Genomic DNA, 19,696 nt, shown 5'->3' with positions numbered 1-19,696 from the left:
TAAGACTTGTGGGACAGGGACTGCGTCCAACCTAATTACCGTGTACCTACCCCAGCACTTAGAACAGAGCCTGACCCATTGTAAGCGCTGTACAAATACCCTCATCATCATCAGATTCAGTAGACGCGGCAGGAGAGGATAAGGGCTTGGCTCAACGTGAGAGTAGTTTGGATGGAGAGCAAATGGCAGATCTTAGTGTTGTGAAGGAAGAACCCACAGGATTTGGTGATGGATATGTGGGTTCAGTGAGAGATGAGTTGAGGGTAATGCCATGGACGTGAGTTTACGAGGTAGGGAGGATAGTGGTGGTGTCCACAGGGATGGGCAAGATGTTGGGTGACAGGGTTTGGATGGGAAGATGAGGAGTTCTGTCTTGGGCCTGTTAAGTTTGAAGTGTCAGCGGGTCGTCCAAATAGAGGTGTCCCGAAGGCTGGAGGAAATACGAGACTGTTGAGGAAAGAGAACAGGGTTGGAGATATACATGTGGAAATCATCCGCATGGAGGTGGTAATGGAAGCCTTGGGAGTGAATGAGCTCTCCAAGGGAGTGGGTGTAGATGAAAAATAGATGGGGACCCAGAACTGAGCCTTGAGAAAAACTCTCAGGGGTGGCAGGTGGAGGAGGAACTCGTGAAAGAAACTGAGAATGAGCAGCTGGAGGGACAGGAGGAGAACCAGGAGAGGATGGTGTGAGGAAAGCCAAGGGTAGATGATGTTTCCGGGGACGGGGGTGATCCATTCATTCATTCATTAGTATCTATTGAGCGCTTACTATGTGCAGAGCACTGTACTAAGCACTTGGAATGTACAAATCGGCAACAGATAGAGACAGTCCCTGCCCATTGACGGGCTCACGGTCTAATCGGGGGGAGACAGACAAAAACAATAGCAATAAGGAGAATCAAGGGGATATGCATCTCATTAAAACAATAGCAGTTAAATAGAATCAAGGGGATGTCCATCTCATGAACAAAATAAATAGATCCACAGTGTCAGAGGTAGCTGAAAGGTCAAAGAGGATTAGGATGGAGTAGAGCCTCTTGGATTTACCAAGAAGGAGATGATCGGTGAGCTTTGAGAGGGCAGTTTTGGTGGAGTGAAGGGGGTGGGGAAGCCAGATTGGAAAAGGTCGAGGAGAGGAAACGGAGGCAGTGGGTGTAGTCAACTCACCCAAGGACTTTCTGAGAGGAACGGTAGGCGGGAGATGGGGGTAATAACTGGAGGTCAAGGGAGGGGTTTTTTAGGATGGGAAGACGTGATCATGTTCGAAAGCAGCGGGAGAGAAGCCACTTAAGAGTGAATGGTTGAAGATGGTGGTCAGGGAGGAAAGAAGGAAGGGGCACGTAAGCTCTTTGTGGGCATGTCTACCAATTTTTTATTCTATGTGCTCCCGAGTACAGTGTTCTGCACACAGTAAGTGCCCAATAAATAAAATTAGTTGGTTGATTGATAAAGTGTGAAGGGATGAGGTGGAAGATGCAGGCGGAGGGGCTAGATTTTGAGAGGAGTCCAGAGATCTTCTCTTAAGATACTGTCAGGGGAAGGTAAAAATCCGCCGTTCACTTCCCTCCTCCCCCAGTTTAGACAAAAGCTCCTGATAATTGGCTTGAAAACTCTCCACTGGCTTGCATATCTGCTCTTTTCTCCTGCTACTCCCCAAGTCAATCCTTTAAGTGTACTTTGGTCTTTCACCTCTCCTGCTCATACCGTTCCCCCTCCTTAAATCAGACAGCCCACTCAGAGCCCTCCCGATATCCAACTTTCTCCAGCAGACATTCCCCCATTAAATCCATGTATCCCATCTTGTAAAACCCATCATCCATCTCCAGCTCTTCAGTACTTTATACTTATCCTCAACCCTGATTGTAGGCATCTATTCAATTATTCACATAGACTACTCTGTGAATATTTTGTCTATCTTCCCTTTTGGAGTAGAAGAACCTTCTGGGCAAAGAGTCTGTGTTTTTTTAGCTTTATACTTTGCAAACACTTAGTCCAATGCATTGTCTCAGTTGGGCACTCAATAATGCTTTCACCGCTACTAAAAAAGAAAATGGAGCACAATAATTTATATTTAAGAATGCTAGCTTGGCCAGTGTAATTAAAATTCATCTTCCTCACCTGACTGGAACTCAAGGAGCAGGGTGGCCTAGTGGATCAGAAGACCTGCGTTCTAATCCCGGCTCCCCTGCTTGTTTACCTTGTGACCCTGGGCGGAGTAGCTTAACTTCTCGGTTCCTCAGTAACCTCACCCGCAAAATGGGGCTTAAGACTGTGAGCTCCAATGTAGGATAGGGACTGTGGAGCCCGGGTGGAGCCGAATGGCCAGCAGGACAGAAGTAGGGATAAGGAGATAGAGAAGCAGCGTGGCTCAGTGGAAAGAGCACGGGCTTTGGAGTGAGAGGTCATGAGTTCGAATCCCAGATCTGCCACTTGTCAGCTGTGTGACTGTGGGCAAGTCACTTCACTTCTCTGTGCCTCAGTTACCTCATCTGGAAAATGGGGATTAAGAGTGTGAGCCCCACGTGGGACAACCTGATTCCCCTGTGTCTACCCCAGCGCTTAGAACAGTGCTCTGCACATAGTAAGCGTTTAATACCAACATTATTATTATTATTATGACTGGGATGGACTTTGTGTGGGGGTGATGAAGAAAAAGAAGTTGCCGGTAAAGATTGGGGACAAAAGAAGAAGATAGGCTAGACTCATAATTATGCTGTTTATTCGACTCTTAACTACGTGTAAGAGTTGGGATCGACTTAAAGTGATCCAGACACCGTCCCTATCTCACACGAGGCCCACCGTTTAAGAAGTAGGGAGAGTAGGCATCGTGTTCCCATTTTACAGATGAGGAGACTGTGGCTCAGAGAGGTTAAGGGGCTTGCCCAGAGTCACACAGCGGGTTCGGTGCATAGTCCGGGACCGGTGCTCTCTCCGCTAGGCCCCGGAGCAACCATTTCTCACCTAGCAGATTTTAAAGTTCTGTTCTTAAGTACTTGACCAAGTCATTGTGTGTAAGAAAAGTCTGAAACCCCAATCAGTCAGGCGGTAACATTCATTGAGCGTTTACTTTGTATGGCGCGCCAAGGACCCAACTCCCAAGTTTCCCCGACTCTGTGATTCAAAAAGAAGTCACTTGGAAAAAAGGCGTGACCTCTTCCTGGGGTCGTATGAAATTTCATCGTTTTGGATTTAGCAGTTACCTCATCAGCTTCAGTATTACTTCTTTTGTCTTGTCGTGGTGCCCTATGCGTTGATCAGAGGTGGGGAAAAAACACTCTCCAATATACCTTTAAATTGGCTACATTCAGGATATTACCCCATCTCCTCCCCGGCCGTTTTCTAATATAGAAACCGGTTCATGTTTTTCTTTCATTTCCTTAGCCAGATGAGTAAGGTTCCAGGTACAAAGTTCAGAATTCAACAACGAATCATTTATGAACCCGGGGCTAGTTTTCTGTCCTGGTAGGTCATGAATCAACGCGATGCGGTCGAAAGAGCGTGGGCCTGGGAGTCAGACGACTTGCTTCTAACACCGGCCCTGCCTCTTACCTGCTGTGTGACCTTGGACAAGTCACTTAGCTTCTCTGTGCCTCAATTTCCTCATCTAATAATAATAATAATGTTGGTATTTGTTAAGCGCTTACTATGTGCCGAGCACTGTTCTAAGCGCTGGGGTAGACACAGGGGAATCAGGTGTCCCACGTGGGGCTCACAGTCTTAATCCTCATTTTACAGATGAGATCCTCATTTTACAGATGAGATCCTCATTTTAGGGATTCAAAATTCTTATCCTCCCTCCCACCTAGACTGTAAACTCTCTGTGGGAGAGGGACTTTGTCCACCCTGGTCATCCCGTATCCATCCCGGTGCTTAATACAGTGCTTAGCTTGTAGTGAGCACTTAACAACTATCATTATTCTTGTAAATGCTGGAAGCCCCACAGCGCTTATGTACATCTCCATAAATTATTTATGTTAATATCATCTCCACCTCTAGACTGTAAACTCATTGCGGGCAGGGAACGTGTCTACTAACTCTGTGGTATTGTACTCTTCCCAAGTGCTCTGCACAGTGCTGGGCACACAGAAAGTTTTGAATAAATTCGCCTGATTGATTGGAAACTGGTATGGGTTGGAGGAGTGGGTCTTCCAGCCAATTCCACAAACATTAAATGGCTACTACACATGTATAAGCAAGAGGCGTCATGGAACGGTGAGTTTTTTTGTGTATTTTTTTTAAAAAAGGGCAAAGAAATTGATTCTGACTTAGAGCATCTTCAGTTGTTTCTGCATTAAGGAAACAAAGTCACAGGTGTGGGTGGGAGGGAATAAAACCAGTGTTGTTGAAAGCATCTCAACAGCACTTAATAATAATAATGATGGTATTTGTTAAGCGCTTACTATGTGCAGAGCACTGTTCTAAGTGCTGGGGTAGACACAGGGGAATCAGGTTGTCCCACGTGGGGCTCACAGACTTCATCCCCATTTTACAGCTGAGGTAATTGAGGCACAGAGAAGTGAAGCGACTTGCCCACAGTCACAGCTGGCAAGTGGCAGAGCCGGGATTTGAACTCATGACCTCTGACTCCAAAGCCCGGGCTCTTTCCACTGAGCCACGCTGCTTCTCTATGAGCACTTTCATTCATTCAGTAGTATTTATTGAGCGCTTACTATGTGCAGAGCACTGTACTAAGCGCTTGGAATGGACAATTCGGCAACAGATAGAGACAATCCCTGCCCACTGACGGGCTTACAGTCTAATCGGGGGAGAAAGATGGACAAAAAAAACAGGAAAATCGCAATAAATAGAATCGAGGGGATGTACACCTCATTAACAAAATAAATAGGGGAATAAAAATATAGACAAAAGAGGACAGTGCTGAGGGGAAGGGAGAGGGGGAGGAGCAGAGGGACGGGGGGGGGGGGGAAAGGGGGCTTAGCTGAGGGGAGGTGAAAGGGGGGCAGAGAGGGAGCAGAGGGGAAAGGGGAAGCTCAGTCTGGGAAGGCCTCTTGGAGGAGGTGAGCACTTAATTTTACTGATCGAGTTGCTCCACACCACCCATCCAGGTTGTTTAACTGAATTGTTTGTTTTTCCACACCACTTATTGATCTGAAGGCAGGCGAGCTTAGTGAGGTCACAGGCCCTCTAAGAAGCACTGCCAGATTGGTGGACACCTAAGTGTTGAATCAGTCTCCAGCTCCTGACTGTATGACTCTGACGTGATCATCCCGTATCTACCCGGTCGTCATTACAGGGCTTGGCACGTAGTAAACGCGTAACAAATATCCCAGTCGTCGTTATTAGCCGGAGAGCACTTTTTTTTCCCAAAGGAAGAAGAGTGTCGTACAGGCCCATGGATCAACACTGAACGCTTACTGAGTGCCTCTTGAAAACGCAGCTCTGGACTAGATGCCAAGCCATATATTGATTCAGAAGCCTTAGTCATCCTAACTAGCTAGTTATGTACAAAAGCCACCCCGGACCTGAGAAGGCATGGACAGATAATATATTATTTCCAAAAAGTAACAATAAAAATTTAAACTATAGATCTGTTCCTATTGGATTTGTGAGGACAGAGGAGAAGCTTTAGCAGAGGCTTCAGAGTTAGGCAGGGATCATGTATACCAGCTCTATTGTATTCTATTGTATGGAAGCAGCGAGGCTCAGTGGAAAGAGCCCAGGCTTGGGAGTCAGAGGTCATGGGTTCAAATCCCGGCTCAGCCGCTTGTCAGCTGTGTGACTTTGGGCAAGTCACTTCACTTCTCTGTGGCTCAGCTACCTCATCTGTAAAATGGGGATTAACTGTGAGCCTCACGTGGGACGACCTGATTACCTGTATCTCCCCCAGTGCTTAGAACAGTGCTGTGCACATAGTAAGCGCTTAGCAAATACCAACATTATTCTTCTTCTTCTCCTAAGCATTTAGTTTAGTGTTCTGCTTAGGGAAGAGCTCAGTGATTCCCATTAATTGAAGACGATTGATTGTGGGAGAAAGTGTCAGAGAGTAGCAAAGGGCAATTCAATAAGATAATGAAGGGGGATGCAGTCCGTCAGTTGTATTTGTGGAGCGCTTACCGTGTGTAGAACACTGCGCTAAGGTCTTGGGAGAATACAACAAAAACCAGACACATTCCCTGCCCACAACGAGCTTGCAGTCTAGAGGGAGAGACAGGCATTAATATAGATAAGTAAATGACAGGTATGTACATAAATGCTGCTGGGCTGAGAGGAAGGATGAATAAAGGGAGCAGGTCAAGGCGACACAGAAGGGAGTGGGAGAAGAGGAAAAGAGGGCTTAGTCAGGAAAGGTTTCTTGAAATAGGAACCAAAAGTGCGAAAAGGAAGGGCAGTATCTTGCTTGGCTCTTAGTTCCTTTTGGTTTCTATTCTGCACTCCTCTGTAACAACAATTAGTAATCAGTTATCGAGCGCTTATTGTGTGTAGAGCACGCTACTGAGGTAGTTATTAAGTGGTTATGCCGTGCTAAGTAGTCATTAGTCAATTTGGACATGGTCCTGAAACCAGAGGGCTCAGAGTCTAAGGCTAGAGACACAATCTTAATGAAATATTTTTATAAATAAAATAATACTTGTAATTTTAGTGAAAACATCTTGAATTTGTATAGCACTTTTTAAAAAAAAAAACAAAACAGGTCTGCCAACTCACTTATATTGTACTCTCCCAAGCGCTTCGTACAGTGTTCTAAACACAGTAAGCGCTCAGTAAATACCATTGATTCTAAGCCATTTTCCATTAGACTCATTGTATCCTCAGAAGTTCCCTGGTTGGTAGGGAGAGAGGTTTAAAACAAAATCCCCCTTTTACAGGTAAGAAAACAAAGTTAAGTGAATTCTACAAGATCACACAGCATTTCAGTTCAGGCCTGCAGAGACCCAAACCCGTGCTCATTCCACTCATTCCTGTGCGGTCTTTTTTTTATGATATTTAAGTGCTTATTATGTGCCAGGCACTGTTCTAAACGCTGAAGTAGATAAAAAGTAATCTATGGACACAGTCCATGTCCCACAGTAATCCCCGTTTTACAGATGAGGTAACTGGGCACGGAGAATTGAGGTGACTTGCCCCAGTTCACACAGCAGAAAAGTGGCATAGCCGGGCTAGAACCCAGGTCCTCTGACTCCCGGGCCCGTGCCCTGTCCGCTGGGCCACGCTGCTTTCGTATCGGGAACCTCTGTTCAAACCCGAGTCCAGTTTAATGGCTGACCCTGAGGAGCTCTGGTTTGCATGAGAGCTGTTCTGCAACCCTGCTCGTAATCAGTGGCCACGCCAACCGGCCTCCTGACTTCTGAGCCAGTTCGAAGGCAGGAGTGACCTCAGAACATCGGGGGGGGATGTTAGTAGGAGTGTAATTGCTAATGAGGAGTATGTGGTTGTCTCATGCAGACACGAAGTCTTGCCCGCTGAAAAATTCAGTGTAGGTCAACAGTGACCTTACACACCTATACTCTGAAGATATAGTCCCTAAACCCTGTAATTGAGTAATCATCCACAGAGTTGGTAGACACGTTCCCTGCCCACAATAAGCTGACAGTCTAGAGGGGGAGATAGTAATCTTAATAAAGAAGTTACAGATATGTACATATAATAATAAGTATGGTCTTGGCTAAGTGCTTATTATAATAATAATGTTGGTATTTGTTAAGCGTTTACTATGTGCCAAGCACTGTTCTGAGCACTGGGGTAGCGTGGCTCAGTGGAAAGAGCACGGGCTTGGGAGTCAGAGGTCATGAGTTTCAATCTCGGCTCTGCCACTTGTCCGCTGTGTGACTGTGGGCAAGTCACTTCACTTCTCTGGGCCTCAGTTCCCTCATCTGTAAAATGGGGATTAACTGTGAGCCTCACGTGGGACAACCTGATTACCCTGTATCTACCCCAGCGCTTAGAACAGTGCTCGGCACATAGTAAGCGCTTAACAAATACCAACATTATTAAGGTCATCAGGTTGTCCCACATGGGGCCCACAGTCTTAATCCTCATTTTGCAGATGAGGGAATTGAGGAACAGAAAAGTGAAGTGACTTGCCCAGAGTCACACAACTCTTTCCACTAAGTCACAGCCCGGGCTCTTCCCACTAAGCCACGCTGCTTTTATGGGCCAAGGACTGTTGTAAGCGCTGGGGTAGATACAGGGTAATCAGATTGCCCCATGTGGGGCTCACAGTCTTAATCCCCATTTTGCAGATGAGGTATCTGAGGCACAGAGAAGTTTACTGAATTAGAACCTACGTCCTCTGACTCTCAAGCCTGGGCCCTTTCCACTAAGTCACCGCCGGGCAGGGATCGTGTCTGTTTATTGCTGTATTATACTCTCCGAAGGCTCTTAGTATAGTGCTCTGCACGCAGTAAGCGCTCAATAAATCGAATAATGAATGCGGCGGGGAGGGGGGAGGACAGACTGAGGGAGGGGTGGATAAAGGGTCAATTCAAGTGCAAGGGAGGGAGAAGAGTTAAGGTAGGTTAATGAGTAGTTAGATTTGGAGAGATTTCCACCTGGGCCCGGAGACTCCCAGTTAGTGGCTGCACTGGAATCCTTGTTTGCTTACTTCTTTGAATCTTTGGGGTAATAATAATAACGATAATGATGATGGTATTTAAGCGCTTACTACGTGCCAAGTGCTGGGGAGGATACAAGGTAATGAGGTTGTCCCTCATGAGGGGAAGCAGCGTGGCTCAGTGGAAAGAGCCTGGGCTTCAGAGTCAGGGGTCATGGGTTCGACTCCCGGTTCTGCCACTTATCAGCTGTGTGACTGTGGGCAAGTCACTTCACTTCTCTTTGCCTCAGTTACCTCATCTGTAAAATGGGGATTGACTGTGAGTCTCACGTGGGACAACCTGATTACCCTGTATCTACCCCAGTGCCTTAAAACAGTGCTGTGCACATAGTAAGCGCTTAACAGATACCAACATTATTATGAGGCTCACAGTCTTAATCCCCATTTGACAGATGAAGTAACTGAGGCCCAGAGCAGTGAAGTGACTTGCCCAAAGACCCAGAGCGGACAGGTGGCGGTGTCGGGATTAGAACCCGCAACCTCTGACTCCCCAGCCCGGGCCCTTGCCACTAAGCCACGCTGCCTCTCAAGAAGCAGAGCAGATCCCATTAATAATGTTATTTGTTAAGCGCTTGCTATGTGCCGAGCACTGTTCTATGCGCTGGGGTAGACATAGGGGAATCAGGTTGTCCCACGTGGGGCTCACAGTCTTAATCCCCATTTTACAGATGAGGGAACTGAGGCACAGAGAAGTTAAGTGACTTGCCCACAGTCACACAGCCGACAAGCAGCAGAGCTGGGATTCGAACTCATGAGCCCTGACTCCAAAGCCCGTGCTCTTTCCACTGAGCCATGCTGCTTCTCCACATTGCCACATTGCCATTCTGTAACGCTAAAACGAGCAGTGGAGCACAGTGCCACTCTGCGTCCTTTTCCTTTTTTTCCCCATTTTTGATTAAACACAACTTCTGATATGCCCACCGACAAAATCAGGACTGCTTTCTCGTCTGTGCTGCCCCTCAGTTTTATCTACAACTTCTGGTAGCTGTCTGTGCACAAAGCCAAATGAACAGGGTTGTTTTTTTTAAGGACGATGGTTGCTTAATTATTAATTTTCGTGACTAGATCTGAGTCATCGTAATGCTATTTATTAAGCTCTCGCTTGCTGCAGAGTTCTCTATTAAGCTGGGAGCCGGCAGAAGCCGCAAATATGCGGCTAGAACTTCCCTGACATGGAGTCTCCCGGATAGCTCGAAATAGGAGAAGTTCTTTTCGGGGGAGATGATCTTATGATTGTCGTGCCATTTGATCTCCATTGAATTATTTTTCCGCAAGCAGACTGCAAGTCGCTCAGAAACATTTGGAAGAAAGTTGATTTTCATAGTTATTTGTAAGCCCACGTGGGATTATTTACAAGTTACTAGCCCTCAAATGAAATCGTATTTTGGTAAATGTTAGGTCAGATTTGTGATTGAGCATAGTTGAGGGAAGCAGTGCTCGATGTGAGTCTTGTCGTTCTTCTCCCGTGTTCTCTATGCGAGGGGGACTTTTGATTCTTGTTTGGGGTTCGCGGCGTTCTTAAAAATGATCAGATAAAGGAGTGGATGCATTTTGGTGGTTAGATCGGTGCCTGCTACCTCAGCCAGACCCAAATGTGCGAGTCTAAGGTAGTGAAAGAAAGTCTTCCGTTTTATTTTTGGATAATGCGTCTGTTTAAATTGAGGATCTACCTTGGAGATTTTCTTTTCTATTTCTGGGCCGTCACCCGCCAAACAGCATTCAAACTTGTACCGAGCTGTGATCAAGGTAGAGGAAGGAGTGGGAAAGTCACTTCACAGCAGCAGCCTGGGACCAGAATAGATTGTTCAGTGTATATTTTTACCTAAGAGAAAGGGTCTGTGTCTCTACAGTAACGGATTTTAAATGAGTTTTTTTGGGTGGTATTTGTTAAGCGCTCGGGTAGACACGAGCTAATCAGGACCCAGTCTTTGTCCCACATGGAGGGAGGTGACCATTTTAATCCCCATTTTACAGATGAGGCAACTGAGACATAGAGAAGCAAATTTATTCATTCAATCGTATTTATTTTGACTTGCCCAAGGTCACACAGCAGTCAAGTGGCAGAGCTGGGATTAGACCCCAGATCCTGCAGACTTGCGGGCTTGTGCTTTGCGCCCGAGGCCACGCTGCTTCTCAGGAAGACAGTATTCTGTTCTCAGGAAGACAGTGATCATCAACTTAAAAGTCTGTATCCTGTGGCTTTTTAAAGGCTGGTGATGTGTGTTCTTTGTGGGGCGGGGGCTCTTGCAAGATAAAAACTTACCCTGTACCTACCCCTGCGCTTAGAACAGTGCTCTGCACATAGTAAGCGCTTAACAAATACCAACCTTATTATCATAAAAACTTAGAAAAGGCCTAACAGTATCGTATGCATGTGGGTGTTTCATAAATAGTATTTGCAGCCCGTGAGCCCGCTGTTGATCGGGGATCGTCTCTATTTGTTGCTGAATTGTACTTTCCAAGCGCCTAGTACAGCGCTCTGCACACAGTAAGTTTTCAATAAATACGATTGAGTGAATATTTATGAGGCAAAGGAAACACGCGTATTTTGTTCATTTAGGTTTCAATTAGAGTAGCCCATCTCTTTATAAGGAATTGGGTCTCTACCCCTTAAGCGTTTTGAGATTCACCCCTTCCTCATATTTGGGGACATTCCCACCTGTAATTGTAATTTATTTAAATGCCTGTCTTCCCCTCTAGACTATAAACTCCTTGTGGCCCGAGATCACATCTACCTCACTCTGTTGTATTGTGCTTAGTACAGTGCTCTACACACGATAAACTTCAAATACCACTGATTGATTGATACTCTGATCTTATTCTACTCTCCCAAGCCCAGTACGGTGCTTTGTTCAAGGTAAACACTCCATGCCAATCAATTCCTTTGATTGATCCGAGATGTATTTGCCACATTTTTCTCAGAATGTTCCGAGATTCGTCATGTTTGATTTTGACCCTCAGTGCTTAGATCAGTGCTTGGCACATAGCGTTTAACAGATACCATCACTATTATTACCATAAGGAAAACTAAGTTCACGAAATGCCGTTTTAGGGGACTGGCCCCAAATTGGTGTTTTCAGGGGATGCGGAAATGAATACAACTTCTTTTCTGTTTTTTCCCCCTCCCTTCTCCATCTCATCTATGTGGGTGAATATTCCTGCAACCCCTGGATGAACCCCTAGAGACCCTTGGTTGTGTTCATTCTATCATTACAGCCCAAAGCTACTGGCTAGTTAAATTAGGAAAAAAGAAAGATTCAAAACTCATTAATCTGGAAAATGGAACGTGACGGAAATTTGCACTTCGGGAGGAACCACGTATTTGCTTTTTGACTGGTCCTTCTTGCCCGTCTAGAGACCAGGAGGACAGAGGTGCGACACATATTGAAATGCAGGAGGAAGTTTTTTTTTTTTTATGTTCAGAACTCATTTGTGACCAAATACGGTTAGGCAGAAAAGACATTTTGTGTGTGAGGCTGCTCAAACCACTAGCACTTTAACCAGTTCCTTCACGCGGGCTCTCGGTCTGAAACTCCCAGGGCCTCATCCCTAGTGGGAGGGAGACTACGCATCCTACTTATCATCAGAGCATTCGATTAGAGAAATTAGATTAGATCCCGATTAGAGCATTCAGGATGGTTATTCCTCCAGTGGTGAGCCACAATCAGAGAAGACACCTAATGTGTCGGGAGCTTCAGTATTCATCTCTAAAAGCGGTGTGAAGATTAAAAGAGCATTAGCATAAAGAGATTAAAGATTAGAGAAGCGACTGTAGCTAGGTGGAAAGAGCCCAGGCTGGGGAGTCCTAGGTCATGGGTTCAAATCCCGCCTCCACCCCTTGTCAGCTGGGTGACTTGGAGCAAGTCACTTCACTTCTCTGTGCCTCAGTTACCCCATCTGTGAAATGGGCATTAAGACTCTGAGCCCCACGTGGGACAACCTGATCACCGTGACTCCTCCCCAGCGCTTAGAACAGTGCTTTGCAGATAGTAAGCGCTTAACAAATGCCATCATTATTATTACAGAGCATAAGCGCTTAGTACAGTGCTCTGCCCACAGTAAGAGCTCAATAAATACGATTGAAAGAATGAATTAGCAATCCTGAAAATAGAAAATCACTATTGGATGGGGGCGGTGGGTGATCACGTTTTCGCACTGTAGCTAGAACATTATAGTAGAAATCATTTTAAAATTTCCTGTGTTCTTAGAATATTCGTTATGCAATATTGAGGTCCCTCAGATCTTTACCCAGAGAGAGCAAATTAATTCAGTCTCTTAGACACCCCACTTGATCTAATATTTGTTATCACAGTATTTACTCTGTGCAGAGCACTGTGCTAAGTGCTTGGGAAAGTACAGTGGAACAGAGTTAGTAGACATGCTCCCTGCCCACAATCTTAGTCTAGAGAGTCCATTTTTTCTTATGCATTAAGTACTGTGATTAGCCCATACCAGAATATTAGTTTCATTTTCAATTAGGGTAAACTATATTCTAATCCTTTGCTATTCAATTAACAAACTGTAATTCTAAATTCCAAATCAATCTCGTAAGAGGTTAAAGAATCAGAAAATGTCCTGGAAAGTGTAATGTCATTCCGAAACAATGTTTTGGTAAGAGATTTTCCAGAACAGTAGATGAACTAAAGCCATGTGTTCCCAAATTAAATCATCCCAGTAGAGGAAATAAATACTTTCTAAAGAGGAATGCAGATCAAGTTTTGCACAGAGCAGGAAAAGTAACTCTAGGAATCCGAAAATCTAGATTGGAAACAAATCAGATGCTTGGTTTTTAAGGTGCCTCCATTTCATGTAGCGTTTCTTCAGTGGCCCTTTCTTGAGCAGAATGTGAATCTGCTAGATACTTGGTGTCCTAACAGACTTGTAGTATTGTTAACAAAGTTAGGGCCTGAAACAGATAGATTGACTGTTAAAGTCAGTGGTGGGAATGGAAATGTTTTACTGTGGAAACCCTTTTGTATCCCAATTTAATCATTCAGATACATTAAATGATTTCCATTTTACAGTCCCGTGTTCCTCTATTTTCACAATGGCCATTCATCAGCATACTGTCGGCTGGTTCTGTTTTTAGCTCCTTGCCTATAACATATGCCTTACTGCTGCCTTTTTTTGTTTTTGTTGTAGTTATTTTTAGCCTCTGTTAAGCTCCCTCAGCTTCTCCATTCTAAGTCCACATTCTTCTCCCTCAACTCAGAACTGCCCTTGCTACTGCCTGACGACTCCTCCCTCGTCAGCTTTCGAACAGACAACCCACGCAGCTTTCCACCCTTTTAAGTCTCCTTAAAACGACTTCTCCTCCCTTTGGTTTCACAACTGAGGATTTCGGATCACTTTAAAATCACAGCATCAGCCGTTAATTATTTTGGTGTTGTCCCTTATCGTTGCCGTGACACAGACACTGCAGGCGATTTGATAGAATTATATGAAAGGAGCGCATCCCCCATCCATCACTTACCATCCAAATGGGTGAAAGCGAGATGTAGAGAAAAAATAAATCCACAGAGAAAAAGCACGGCCTAGTGGAAAGAGCACAGGCCTGGGAGTCAGGGGATCTGTCTTCCCGTTCCTGGGCCTGCCACTTAACTGCTCTGTGACCTCGGGAAAGTCACTTCCCTTCTCTGCACCGCAGTTCCCTCATCTGCAAAATGGAGAGTTCAATGCCCATTGTCGCTCCTGCTTAGACTGTGAGCCCCAAGTGAGTCCTGATGTTCTCGGAGCCACCCTAACGCTTAGTGCACTGGTTGGCCCATCGTAAGCGCTTAACAAATACCAGAATTCTCCCCTCTAGACTGTAAGTTCTTTGTGGACGGGGAATTTGTCTACCAACTCTGTTATAGGGTACTCTCCCAAGCGCTCAGTACAGTGCTCCGCACACAGTAAGCACTCAATAAATACCATTGATTGATCTGTGGTCATTTAGGGGCCAAACAGATGCTCCTCTCTTCTGCTTAGTTCTCACAGCTTTCGTTGTTTTCATCTGGTGAGGAGCCATCAAGTTCCGCCGAGTCAGAGTCTCCGCTGGTCTGAATTTTCATGCCAGAGGAGGGATGGAGAAGCGAGGGAAAGCCCCAGTATTCTGTCTAGGCTGACAGACTTTGCTACCTGAACCTCATTTTCTTTCATCTTTCAAGTGGTATAAAAGCTATATGCCTCTATAAGTAAAACTCTTTTGACAAAATAGGAGTGCTATACAAATTCAAGGTGTTGTTCCTCCTCGTGTTTGGTCCCGAGGGGAGAGAAGTAGCCCCTGTGTTCAGGCTTAGCACCAGTTCTTTGTCTTTCCCATCCTTTGTTCCTCATTTCTCTCCCTCCCCTTTCTTTATTTTGATACTAATCTCTCTCCACCATCCTGTCCCAACTCTTCACCACCACCCCTTACCCCCCTTCCTTGTTTAAGCCTTCTTTCATTCATTCAGTAATATTGAGCGCTTACCGTGTGCCGAACACTGTACTAAACGCTTGGAAAGTACTATACAGCAATGGAGACAGTCCCTGACCACTCTACATTCATCTTCATTCTTAGGAACCTCCCCTGTCTTTGCAGCTTCCATTACTGTATCTAATGGGTCTTTGACCTCGTGGGTTCTCAACGTGCCACCCTATTGCTTCTCTCTGCTTCTGCCTCCCCTCATCTGAAATCACTTATAACTTCCCAGTTCCACAAAAGTGGTGATAGACAAAGGTAAATGGAAAGGAGAATGGCTAAGTTGCTTTCCTACTCTCACCTTCCGGCTGCTCGAGACAGATCTTGGAGTTGCCTTTTCAGACATGAATACAAAATAGAGATTTCTGAATTTAGGATGAATCAAAAGACCTTGTTTTAATAATAATGGTGATATTTGTTAAGCGCTTATTATATGCGAAGCACTGTTCTAAGCACTGGGGGGATACAAGGTGAACAGGTTGTCCCACGTGGGGCTCGCAGTTTTTAATCCCCATTTTACAGATGAAGTAACTGAGGCACGGAGAAGTTAAGTGACCTGCCCAAAGTCACACAGCTGTTTTCCTTCTCGACCCCTCGTAATATGCCCCCTTAATATAATTGATTTATAACTGTAGTGTAGTAGCATAAATACTATCATGGTAAACATGGTAATCATATATTTGATTTGAGGGCACTTTTAGAATTTTGTTACAACTAAGCAGCATGGCCCTGTAGAAAAAAACACAAGCCTGGGAGTCAGAGGACCTGGGTTCTAATCCCAGTTCTCTAATTTCCTGTTTGGACAAGTCACTTAACTTTTGTGCCTCAGTTTCTTTATGTAATGGGGAGTCATTACCTCCTTGCCATCTTAAATAGATTGGGAGCCCCATGTGGGGCAGGATCTGTAGCCGACCTGATTAACTCGTATCTGCCCCAGTGCTTAATAAAGCACTTGGTTCAAAATAGGCACTGAACACCACGATTATCATCATTACCTGGAAATACTGAACAGTCATTTGGGCACACCTTAAAATTAATGCTTGTTTTTTGAGATTTTATAAAAAGTCTGCATCTGTGAATCTCATTTGCAAATCCTTCATCAAGTGTCAAAGCCTTCATACAGTCTCTAAACTGCTTAAAATTTCCTCACACACACTGACTTGATTCAAAAAGATGATGCACATAAAGAATGAGTCTCTGTAATAAATTGGGCCCCAAAAAGACCATAGGTAATTCCTTCAGGGATTTCCCCCCTTCATTTACTTTGCACCCTTTATTCACCCCTCCTTCAGCCCCACATCATTTATGTAGATATCCATAATTTATTCATTTATATTAATGTCTCTTTCACTGTGGGCATATTGTTATATTGTTCTCTCCCAAGTACTTAGTACAGTGCTCTGTACACAGTAAGAGCTCACTAAATACGCTTGAGCAATCATATTGATTGATTCAGGGGAGACATTCATCACCGAAAACCCCACTGTAGCCATTAGCCCCCACCTCCTTGAATTGTTTAATAGCTACTATGCATTTTTCCTTAGTGCAGCTTTTAAAAATTCTTATAATATTTTTATATTCCAGATGTATTCAGATAACTTTGTATAAAATGAAACTGAATAACAACCAAAAAAGCACAAATGCTGTTAATGCAATGCTGCTTTATATGAAACGACTGAATTCCAAGAAAGGAAAATTTCAAAAATAGAAATTTATCATTGGAGATAGAATATCTAAAAATGGAAACTCTAAAGAAAAACCCGTATTTGCCACCCTCTCTTTAAGGAATTTGGCTGTCATTAGCCAGTCCTGTCAAAGCGAATAGTGTAGAAACGTCAAAACAGCGTCTTGAATTGCTTGGTGCACATTTTAAACGGATTAGTCATCTAGAAACGTCCTGGCTTCAATCTCAACTATTTTATGAAGCATATTCCCTCTGGCCATGGGTATCTCTGTTGTGCAGTGTTGCTGTTTTGTTTGTGTTTTGTGTCTGTGTTCACCTCAGTACTTGGACTTGCAAGTAGTCTTCAGTTAAAAATGATCTTAACCCAATTCTTTTTAGAAAAATGACACTGTACAATTATTTCCAGGGCATATACGTTTTAATGTGCATTTGCGAATTGACCATTAGTCAATTTTGGCATACTAACTTTCTTATTTCACCTCAAGGTGGCTTGCAAGCACTGTACTGTGGAATCAGTAGACTGAGAGTTGCTCAGGAGGTAAGCGAGGAATTAAATCCCGGTCTCTAAAAAGATTAGGAAAATAGCTGGAGGTATTAAAGAAATTGAAAAGACAGCCCTTTCTCCCGGTTTAGAGAAAATACATCGCCAGTCTGGTGCACCGTGGTTGTGAGTGCAGTGTGGCGGACATTTTTAACACGAAGTAGTCATTTCATTTTCAAAGAAATGAACTAAAGAGGATAAATTTGTTTTTATATGTTTTTTTTTCAGTGAAAGAATTCCTAGCCAAAGCCAAAGAAGATTTCTTAAGAAAATGGGAAAGCCCCCCTCAGGTAAGTAACCTTTTAAATATTTATTTAAAATCTATAGCATTTTGTCTGAGCTGACTCAATTCAGAAATCATTACCGGTTTAGAAATGCTAAAATATCCTCAAGTAAGGTGATTACTTAGAACAGATTAGTTCAGGTTATTTTCAAAATATTAATTCAGCCATATGAGGTATAAGGACATATATGCATATATGCACGATCCTGCTATCCTGTTGTTAATATTTAATATTCACATTAATATTTAAAGATGCACTTCTCAGATTACTTTGTTACACCTTTAGTACTCTATCCCGCTTGTCAATTTTTATGTTAAGGAAAAATTGTTTTTTTGAAGGTGGACTCAAATCAGAATGTGCCGTTTTTATTTGAATAATGTCTATTGATAGTACTCCTGCTAGTTGCAGATGAAACCCCAAATTCTACGGGATCTCCATTTCCCCTCAAAAAGTGGGGGTCCGTAGACTCTCCCCAGTATCCTTCCCTGCCAGCACAATAGACTGGGAGTCCGTTGTGGGCAGGGATTGTCTCTCTATTTCTGGATGGTACTTTTCACGCGCTTAGTACAGTGCTCTGCACACAGCAAGCGCTCAGTAAATACGACCGAATGAATCAGACTACCCTACCGTCTGCCAGCATGGTGGGCTCCAGGCTCTTAAAGCCACCGCCAGCTCGGATGCAAAGCTCGCCTTTGGGGAACCGTACCGTTTCTCTCCCGGCCCCTCGCGATGCTAAGACCGCCCAAAGAGGTGGTTTCTAGAAGGGAATGCTAAGTGTTGCTTGGCTCTATCAGCTTCTCACAGCAGCTCCCTCTGCACCACTTCTGACTTCTGTTTGGAGTTGGCTGTGCTCCATGGAGCCCTGAAATGTATTTAGCACCCTTTGAGAGGGAACAGGAGTGGATAGTTGACTCCAGGGAGCTTCACCACCACTTTGAGCACTCTGTCAATGCTCTCCCTTCCAGTTTTCTGGGACTCCTACTTGACCAAGGATACCGACTGGGGAATGCTTGAATTGGCAGCGTGACATCCCAAGCGTTTGAAATTTGGGGTGGGAGGGGGCAGAGAGAAAAGCGTTTCCTTCCCCCAAACCCGTGGTGTAACTTGGAGATGGCTGTACCTTTAAATTAGCTACCAGGTGACCACATCAAAGACGTCTCGTATTCAACGTCTCCTATTTTGGCATCCGAAATTTCTAGGCAAACACCTCCCGTCTTGGAATAGGCCTGTGAGAGTGCAGCCCCAGAGGAGTTTCGGGAACTCCCAACCGGGATCGGGTCTTCCCCTCTTGGTCTGTCGGGAGTGTGGCCGAAAGGCCCTGGTGAGCTGGACTGCTCATTGACTGCTTATCTTATTTCTCCTCCCCCTGATTCTGTCCAACTCTATCCAGTCACCCGATTCTATCCAGTCACCGCAGCTTCAACGTACCACCTACAGCGAAAGCCACCGTGACTTCCCTCCCGCCAGTGTCGTCGCCATCCCCTGGGTCGTTTGACTGGCAGTAATAAGTGAAAATGTTCATTTTAAATCCCTGGAATAGACGACAGTCCCACTGTTATCTAGAGGTCTGGTTTTGATCAAATCCAAGGTCGTGTGTCTCCTCCCTTCTTTCGGTTGGGGCTATTTGTTTCTATCTCTCCACCCACCCTCCAAAGCTGGAGGACGGAGGTGGGGTGGGGTCTCCTGCAGCTCCCTATCTGTGCTGGAAGGGGCTAATTTAAGTCACCCCCGACGCAGAGTCCCTGCCGACCTTTTTCGCAATTGCCTCGTTGTCTCTTGTGGCATTGTCTAACTAGACAAGAGACCAAAAGAAGAGAAACCTCCAAGCCTTGGTAATTGGCTACTAAACAGGAAAGTATGCTTCTACTGTAGGAACTCAAAATGGCGGACCGTCAGGCTTCTCATTGTTGGGATTTACAAATGTAATTTGGGGAATTACCTTGTTTAAGTTCATTTGGGTAAAATAGAGTATATTTTTAATCAGATTTTTTTTTACCCATCTCTTTTAAATGCTTCATATATGACATTTGCAAGACAAATTCTGTGGGGTGGGTAATATCCCTTCCTGGAATTTGCAAATGGTACAGATAGCTAATGTGGTATGTAAATGTAATGTGTGTCCGCCTATTGACACATGTGACAATGTTTTCACTCTGGGGCAGTCTCCAACC

At 44.6% G+C, this 19,696-nt stretch overlaps 1 protein-coding gene across 5 annotated transcripts in view; it reads left to right on the top strand.

The window, feature by feature from the left end:
• The window catches only part of PRKACB (protein kinase cAMP-activated catalytic subunit beta), a 162,469-nt gene that overhangs the window by 82,961 nt on the left and 59,812 nt on the right, over window positions 1–19,696 (top strand). For all 5 annotated transcript variants that reach the window (XM_029064081.2, XM_029064079.1, XM_029064082.2 and 2 more), the window contains exon 2: window positions 17,470–17,531. In XM_029064081.2, the coding sequence (XP_028919914.1) occupies window positions 17,470–17,531 (62 nt within the window). The remainder of the gene's footprint in view (window positions 1–17,469; window positions 17,532–19,696) is intronic.

Source organism: Ornithorhynchus anatinus, chromosome 4 (assembly GCF_004115215.2).
Source record: "Ornithorhynchus anatinus isolate Pmale09 chromosome 4, mOrnAna1.pri.v4, whole genome shotgun sequence".
In the NCBI taxonomy this organism is placed as follows: Eukaryota; Metazoa; Chordata; class Mammalia; order Monotremata; family Ornithorhynchidae; genus Ornithorhynchus; species Ornithorhynchus anatinus.
This window is presented reverse-complemented; position numbering and strand designations above follow the sequence as displayed.